The sequence below is a fragment of the Marmota marmota genome, unplaced genomic scaffold (assembly GCF_001458135.2).
Source record: "Marmota marmota marmota unplaced genomic scaffold, marMar, whole genome shotgun sequence".
Lineage (NCBI taxonomy): Eukaryota > Metazoa > Chordata > Mammalia > Rodentia > Sciuridae > Marmota > Marmota marmota.
Window position 1 is genome coordinate 36,350,360 of NW_026000016.1, and position 9,172 is coordinate 36,359,531.

A 9,172-nucleotide genomic window follows, 5' to 3' on the forward strand; every position below is an offset into this window, starting at 1 on the left:
TGCAATGCACAACTGATGATCACATTTTTCCATGCTGGTGGGGGGGGAGTGGGGGGGCACCTTTCATGTCATCCCTCAGTAAAGGATAACACTGCTGCTGGCCCTGTACTTTGAATTATGCTTCCAGGCACATGCATCTGGTGTATTGTACAGGTGTATGCACTTGTTGTATAAATCTGCACGTGTTATTCTCTCCCCCACCAAAATTGTTTTGGTGGTGGAGGGCAGAAGTACCCCTTAGTAATAATATCGAGAACTGTTCCTTTACACTTGAAGAGAATTAACTTAAACATGCCCCGTGAACCTAGCTGTGGGTCGAGGAAGAAAGGGAGTTTGAGTAGAGGGAAAGTGCTGGATAACGGCACAGCAGCTTAGCACAGTATCTCCCATAAGGATGCCCTCCAGAGAAGGCAGACAGGGGCCCCAACATAGGCAGGCTCTGGGACCTCAGAATCCACAACTGCCTTCAAATGTTCTCCAACTCTGCTTTTGCATCTAGGTTGCCTGAACCATTCCTAAGATACAGTGGAACAATTTCATGAGCAGTTGGTGAATGTGAAAGGAACCACACACGCTGTTTGCCAAGCAACAACAAACAGCATAGACATTTTCTCTTCCTACTCTTCCAAGGAATAGCATCATAACCAAACTTTTTCTTTCCCTGGACTTTTGCTGTAGTGGATATCAACTCCCATTCTTATCTGAGTTGTTTGGAACCCTGGCAGCCAAGGGTGGGGCCCCTTGAGCTAAAACACAAGAGACGGGTCAACATTTATTGTGAAGGCTTATTATTGCCCGATACATTTCACCTACCTACAAAAACTCCAGTCAACTAATGGTTTTGTTAATTCTGTGGGTGCACCTGAGTGGAAGGACTCAGTCACACAGATGACACAGCAACACAGACAAAGGTTTAATCTATGGAATCCTATCCAACCCCCAAAGTGGGCTCTAACCTGTTTGACGAAGTCCGGGAAGGTGAGGATGGGCCCGTTGTGGAAGACCGGATAGTAAAAGACATAGGCCAGCACCCAGGGGAAGGAGTAGGAGGCCCGGGCTGCAGGCAGCTGCTGCCAGCAGAACTCGAGGCTGAAGCTGGTGTAGCACAGGCAGCGAACCGTCAGTGTGAAGTGCAGCAAGTCGTACTCGTTATCTGTCTTGTACCACCTTCTCTGCAAAACCAAAAGGAGAAAGCAACCATTGACTGGCAAGGAGAGGCAGCATGGATCCGATACAGGAGCTACCCAGCAGGATCACCGCTTTCTGAGAAGCGCAAAAGGAGACCTCTTCCTTGGCTAGGACAGCTGCTTATAAAGGGAGTCAAGAGCCAATGAAGATCAAGTAACTCATTGGAGCCAGGTGCGGTGCACAGACCTGTAATCCCAGCTACTTGAAAGGCTGAGGCAGGAGGATCACAAGTTTAAGGCCAGGCTTGGCAATCAAAGCAAGCAGTTAGAGCTAAGGGTGAGGGTGGGGTGGGGTGGGGTTGTAGTTAAATGGTAGAGCAGGAGCCCAGCATGCATAAAGCCCTGGGTTAATCCCCCCCATGTGTGTGCATGCGCGCGCGCACACACACACACACACACACAAAATCAAGCAGTCAATAAACAGGAAATGAACAAAGAAATGTCTCTTACATCCACCATCAAATTAGCATGAGGGTTGATGCACATAATGAACTTTTTTGTGATATGCAACCATGAGAAACATCCAGTGGATAACAAGGAGGTGCGTTACATTCAACGGATACTTTGACAGTTCCTTCCATAATTCTTATGACAAAAAGGGGCTTGTAAATGTCACTTGGGTTTTTGTCTTCGACACTTTTTTTCCTTCCTCTTCAATTATGAATTTGGCTCCACTTTAGCTGAATACTATGTTAAATCAAACTTCGAAGACTAAGAGGTCTCTAAAACAAAGGATTTACTGAGTTATTACAGAGACTAAGTAGACAAAAAGAATGGTCCTGGGACAGGTTTCCTAAGCCACCAGAAGCACGCCTGATAGCAGTTGGGAAAATGTCCATGAGACCTAGAGAACTAGGATGTTTTATAATGAAAATTTGGTGGAAGAAAATAAATCATTTATATTGAACCTACAGATAGATGGAGAAGGAGAACGCTACTTAGGTAGAGGCCTGGGATAGAGGACATCCATACAGCATGAAACAAATCACATAAAAAATGTGCATGGAACAAGAAAAGGAAGAGTGAGGAAGGCTTACAACATTGGCAAGAGTAAAATCATGAGCATTTGATCATTTTTTATTTTCTATATTTTCCATGATAAACATACACATTTATTTTTGTTTTTGTTTTGTCCATGTAGTACTGAAATTTAACCCAGGGGAGCTCTGCCACTGAGCCACATCCCAGCCCTTTTTACTTTCTGACACAGAGTCTTGGAAAGAGTAGTAAATTTGGTCTATGAGGGTCTTTTAAGGCTGCACCCAGAAAAACTTGCCACAAAACACTTTATGCTTCATGTCTAGGACTTCAGCAGCCACCTTATTTCCTTTAGGTCTAAATTCTAATATATGTGTTTAATATACCAGCCCCAGTTCATTGGTGAGAGGACAGAAGAATTAAGATCTCCTAACAGCAAAAATTTCCTAAACTTTCCAAATACTAGAAGTGTTAACAACATTGCTTAAGGCAGATTATTTTGTTCAACCTTTGGAACAATTTCAGGAGGGAGGTAAAGTGAAAAGAAAGTAACTAGAACAGATCTGAAACCAGGTTGTCTTCTCATCTTTCCCACCAATGTTGATTCAAGATACACCAATTCTAAATGCAGTCACCTGGAATGAACAAGTGAACAAAAATAAAGACATCATAAGGAGTTCCAAGACCACAGTGATGGAGGAAAGAATATCAAAACTTCCCAAGATTTTCTGTGCAAGGAATGTTAATGAGGTGAAGGCAAGAAATAAGAAGGCCACAGGAAAACAGATCCATGAAACATCATAAACCATTTAGAGCTGCTGGCGTCACGTGGAGCTTTGCGGGGGTACTGCACACACACCTGTTAAGAGGAAAATCCTTTGTCCAATTAAATTTAGTAACATTCACTTGAGCAAAGAAGAATAAAACAAATCAAAACACGATTCACCAGTCAGCAGCTTCCAGATCAGACCAGGTTCTGAGAGCTCCAGCCAACAGTGTGATCAGACAGAAAATAATTAGCTACAGCCTAGTCAATCAAGCCATCAATTGGTTACAGCTTAAGTAATTAATATTTACAGCTTAATTAGTTAATTGGCTACAGGGCCTTCTGCAATCAACCAAAACTCAGTTACTGTGATTAAACTCTACATTGGTGTGGCCTGTTGGGCCCAGTGCAGATGCCCAGTCTGAACCCCTGACCTCTCACAAATTTTGTTTAACACACTTATCCCTTCCTCTAACCCCATATCATCTCCACACACTCATTCACTTTGTGAGCAGGCATCTGCAGAGAACTGGCCTGGATGGAGCCCTGTACTCTGGTGCCTGGGAACAGGGCCCTGCCTCTAAAAGAGTTCATATTCTAGACTGCAAGACCAGGTATAGGAACTACTTCATCATACTAAGCAGTGAATAGTCATTGTCACATCCTCTAAAGTGAACATGAAAAATCTTCAGCTAACAGCAGACCCAACACCAACGAAGCAGTCAAGTACTGACAGATTTCATCCAAGAAACCAACCAGACAGGAGAGGGCTTTCTGTAGAGGCAGGAGTAGCTCATTGGGCTGTGCTTCAGAGGAAACAACAGAATCAGACGAACAAGGATGAGGGAAGAGGCTAGGTCCCAGAGACAGGACATAAATGTCTAAAGGCGAAAGGGAAGCAGAGTCACTGGACTCCATTAGCACCTGCATCTCCACGCAGGAAGTGTCTAGGAACCCAGCTTTGACACGGGAAGATGGACAATGGTGGTGCCCCTGCCCTAGGCACATGATGGCCCTGAGTTTTCAGAGTTGGGAATTTCTCTGGCTGTTTGGTGTCAAAGTCGACTGAGCCTGAAATTCAAGGGCTTCAGACATGCTGCCCCTGGTTTTTGGAATTTTTTCTTCTTACCATGCATTTCTTCCCCAAGGAGAGTTCCCACTTCTGATTGGCTGAGACCTCCATACCAATTGCACACCTGGTGGCCTCCCTGGCTGTGGTCTTAGATGACAAGCCTGATTCTCTGACATGAAAGTGGAAAGGTACATTCAACAAGGGGATGATATAGGGAAGCTATGCAAACTGCCCAAGGTGTCCCGTTCAGGCCCCATTTTGCACAAGTAGAAAGTCTTTCAAGTTACAAATGACAGAAGAGACCACTGAGAGGTGTCCAGAGGATGCTGCACACCTTCCAGGACATGGTCTGGGACTGTTCAACAGGAACCAGAAAACAGTGCAGGAAGAGCCTGCTGAGGGGTGCCATCAGCTCAGCTACACATGCCAGGGCCAACCCCTGGGCCAGGACTGTGCATTTTGCAGCAAAACACATTTTTCTCACTTTCTAAACATAAAGAGCGTCCGTTATCTACATGAGGAGATAATCAATAGATATGTTCATCAATTAAGAAGAAAACCACTTGTCTTACCTGTCTCAGAGCCATGGTGGGCACTGGAAGTGATAAGGCCTTGTGAGCAAGAACATTCCCTAAAAATTGTAGGCCACTGAACAGATCATTTTAATAAAATGCCTGGGGGACTCTTCATTTATTTTCCCTTTGGTCCTGTCCTCTGATCTTTCCAAACAGGGGAAAAAGGTACAGGGCTAGACCTGGGCAACCTCACAGGGCAGAGACAGAACAAAAAACTAAGATTGCAGAATGTGAGTAGGGCTCACCTGTAGCACCCTGTGTGGCCACAAGGGGGAGCTCCGCCGAGGCGCCACAATCTTTTTTTGTGTTTGGAAAAAAAAAAAAAAAAAGTTAACCTGCTGGGATCAGGAAAGGCCAGGGGGACTTCACCTTCTCCGCCTAAAGACACAATAGGAAGACACTTACCTTAACTTCCTCTACACCTTGCAGCCTCAGTGTGGAGAGCAGCAGGAGAGAACAGAGCCATGACAGGAGCAGCGACCGGAACTGGGCCACACAGAAGGCGATGACGGTGTGCAGAAACACCATGGCCACACCAGGGACCCCCAGCACACTCCAGCAGGCCCACATCCCATAGACCATGAGAATCCAGGGTCTGTGCTACAGACAGGGAGGGTCCCAGGGAGAGGGAGAGGGGGAGGGGGGCAGAGGGAGGAAAAGAGAAAGAGGTGAATTCATGGGCTGTTACACCTAAGAGGACAATGTTCAGCGACCCAGTGACCCATAACCGACCTCTCTTCTCACTGCCCTGAAGTTCAGATGAACTTAGCTTCACTCCCACATTTCCAGAATTCCATCAGATCCACCCCAGAGCAGGTCGCCACCTCCCTGCCCTCAGCTAGGATCCCAGACTACCAGATCCCACCACAATAAGACCTTGCTCTAGCTGACTTTTCAACAGACGCTAGGAAGACAGAAGGCAGGAGCAAAACGTGCCACCCCAGAAGCCACACCCGGCAGGCACCACCCTTCCAAGGTGAAGGGGAGAGGGAATCTCTGAGCATTCCTAGGGAGTCTCATGAGAAAACTGTGCTGTCCATGCCACAAAAGGCTTTCTGACGTCCAGGCCAGAGAGTTAAATATCTAATCACATTTTTAGTATATTGTTGACAGTCAAATTTATGTCATGGAAATAAAATCTTATCTTACCAGCTTTACATGACGGTGAGACCTTTATATAGTCATCCAACTGATAACACGTATTCCCATTTTAAGAGAATCAGAATATTTTTCTATTTAATTACCATGTAATTTATGGTTATTATATTGAATAACTAAGCAGATAAATCAACATGTCCTTGCTATTATGATATACTCTTAGTCATATCTGGCTGGTAAATTTGTTTTAATTTTTCATTTGTTCTTTTTAGATATACATGACAGTAGAGTGTATTCTAACATTATACATACATGAAGTATAACTCCCCATTCTGTGGTTGTACAAAATGTGGAGTTACACTGGTCATGTATTCATATATGGAAACAGGAAAGTTATGTCCAGTTCATTCTACTGTCTTTCCTATTCCCATCCCCACTCCCTTCTCTTCTTTCCCCTTTGTCTAATCCAATGAACTCTAGTCTTCCCTCTCCCCCTCCCCCTTATTATGTGTTAGCATCCACAAATCAGAGAGAATATTCGGCCTTTGGTTTAGGGCGGGGGGTGGGGGGGGGACTGGCTTATTTCACTTAGCATGACAGTTTCCAGTTCCATCCATTTACCAGCAAATGCCATAATTTTATTTTTCTTTAAGGCTGAGTAATATTCCATCATGTATAAGTACCACATTTTCTTTATCCATTCACCTGTTGAAGAGCACCTAGACTGGTTCCATAGTTTAGCTATTGTGAATTGAGTTGTAATAAACGTTGATGTGGCTATGTCACTATAGTATGCTGATTTTAAGTCCCTTGGGTATATAACAAGGAGTGAGATAACTGGGCCAAACGATGGTTCCATTCCAAGATTTCTGAGGAATCTCCATACTGCTTTCCAGAGCGGTTGTACCAATTTGCAGTCTGTGGTTGGTAAATTCATGTTTAAAAACCATAATAATGCTTTAACATTGAGAGGTAATATCATTATGGTTTAATGATTCAATCTTTAAAGTCCACTTGCCTAAATGCAAATGCTTGTGTCCCCATCAACTAGCTGTGTGACTCTAGGCAAGTTACTTGAGCTCTCTGTGCTTCTGTTTCTTCATATATAAAATTGGAGTAATGACAGTATCAACTTCACAAGGTTGTTGCATAGATTAAATAAGTTAAATTAGTACAGTATCAACACAAAGTAAGAAATCCTCAAATACTAGCTGTTATTCCTAAGGAATATGATGTCTCATGGATGTGTGTGTGTGTGTGTGTGTGTTGCTGGGAATTGAACTCAGGGTCTTGCATTTCCTAGGTAAGCACCCTACTATTGAGCTACATCCCCCAGCCTGGGTGTGCATTTTAAAATGTGGTTTCCAGAAACACACAGAGCTTAAAAAGTAGCAACTGACTGAATTTAGATCTTCTCATGAAAACAAAAAGACTTTTTGCAGGGAAAGACAGATGTGAAATGTAAATTGTAAGTTCCATGCTTAGATGTTAATTCTTCCAGAATATCACTTGAGTTACTATTCTTTCCCAAACCTATACTCCAGTCTAGGAGAATATTTTAAATGTGAGACTAGGTCAGGCACTTTTAAGTTCCAAGAAAACCAGAGAAATCTGAAACCCAATTTTACTTTTTTTCCATCCTACTACCCATAAAACACAGGCTCATAAATTTGCTTCAGACTTTTCCCCACTCACTCACCTCTGGGCACAGTCCAATTTTAAGGAACAAGGTTGCCAAAGACTATTTTAAGACATAGTTTTAAAAAATGAAAGAAAGACAGTTCCTTTTCAGCCTGACCTAAAGCAGTTACTGGCAGGATTCTTCTCCATGCATGCGTGGCTACGTCCACATACGCACACACAGTTCCACTTTTATTAAGTGCTACTTGATCCGTTTGGAAAAAGCCTGTTTGCTGGGATTCATCTGGAACTTACCGCAGACTGAAGCTGCTTCAACTTGGAAAAAGCTGAAGGAAACTTCAGGAAATACTTGGTAGTGCTGTGTAAACCCCATCTACTTGAGAGATCCTATGATGAATTTAACAGTGGTCTCAAAAGCCATCTTGGGGGCAGACAAATGTGTCCCATATTCTGCCTCATTGCCCCACTGTCTGCCTCCTGCCAAACAGTACAGACAGATGACCCTGAATACAGTCCTAAGACACCCAGGGAATGCTCTCGAGTTCACTTCATGTTCTGAACTAACCTTGCTTACCCCCACCTCCCCCAGTCCATGTGACTCTACAATTCATTCGTGGTGAACAGGAAATGAAATGATTTGAATCATGCAACGAGAATCACCCATACAAAACAGCTGTGTGAATCAGAACCCCACTGCAATATTGATTTTCATATCTCATATATAAAAACACTATTGAAATTCCATCCCCAAAATACCATTAAAACTTTGATATTGCATGATCAGTCCCACCCCATTCTCCAACTGCATCATAGAGGGTGGTCCCCACTGTGGACGCAGCTCTTACCCACCCACCCCATCCACTATCCCTCCACCAGCAGGCCTAGAACCAGAAGCAGCAGTACTGAGAGGGGTCATGGAACCGCAGAGTGACATTGCCTTTGCTGCCCATGGCCACCAGGTCATCATGGATGGTCATCTTCTTTGGGTGGCAAGGGAGATTTTTCCAAGTATTTCAAAGATCAATATCATGTACAAAAGCCTAAATTCAGGCCTGCCCATCTATCTCTACTCCAAATGTATTACATGTTTATCAAACTCTTACCTATCTGTTAAGTGAAAATGTTAAGCCTCTGACCCAAAATAGGGCCAGAACTTTTTTAACTTTTCAAAAATAAAATGTGTCATGTTTCATTGCAAAACAATACTTCTGTCTCATCACTAGAAGCACCTTACGTTTTTTTCCAAGCTTTAGCAGATACACAGGGTCTGGATCACACACATACTCTATGTCAAGTTCAGATCTTTAAAACCCACATAGAAATAAAACCAGGCCAATTCATTTAAATTATTATGTTCAAGCGATAACTAGAATTGGAAACTGCAGATCACTAGAAAAGAAAACACAGAGAATCGCATTGATCAAGTAGATGAAGAAAACATGAACTTAATTGATTGCTTGGCTATGATGTCTCTCATTTAGAAAATTTCACTTTTCATTAAGTACAACTTTTACACAAGGCTTTTTCCAGTTGATATTTTGATTGAGATGATTATAGATTTACATGCAACTGTAGGAACTAATACAGATAAATCTCTTACCTAGTTTTCTTCAGTGGTAACATTTTGCAAAACCCTAGTATGATATCACAATCAAAATATTAACATGACTATACTTTTTCAAATTTCCCCATTTACTTTTTTTTTTTTTTAATTTTTTATTGTGGGTTGTTCAAAACATTACAAATTTCTTGACATATCATATTCCACACTTTGATTCAAGTGGGTTATGAACTCCCACCTTCACCCCATACACAGATTGCAGAATCACATCAGTTACACATCCATTGATTTACA

General features: G+C 42.8%; 1 protein-coding gene across 3 annotated transcripts in view; it reads right to left on the reverse strand.

The window, feature by feature from the left end:
* Hhat (hedgehog acyltransferase) overlaps window positions 1–9,172 on the reverse strand; it is a 330,730-nt gene that overhangs the window by 256,342 nt on the left and 65,216 nt on the right. For all 3 annotated transcript variants that reach the window (XM_048809436.1, XM_048809435.1, XM_048809437.1), the window contains exons 5-6: window positions 4,984–5,178; window positions 957–1,172 (exon numbers count right to left, since the gene is read on the reverse strand). In XM_048809436.1, coding sequence (XP_048665393.1) covers window positions 957–1,172; window positions 4,984–5,178 — 411 coding nt within the window. The remainder of the gene's footprint in view (window positions 1–956; window positions 1,173–4,983; window positions 5,179–9,172) is intronic.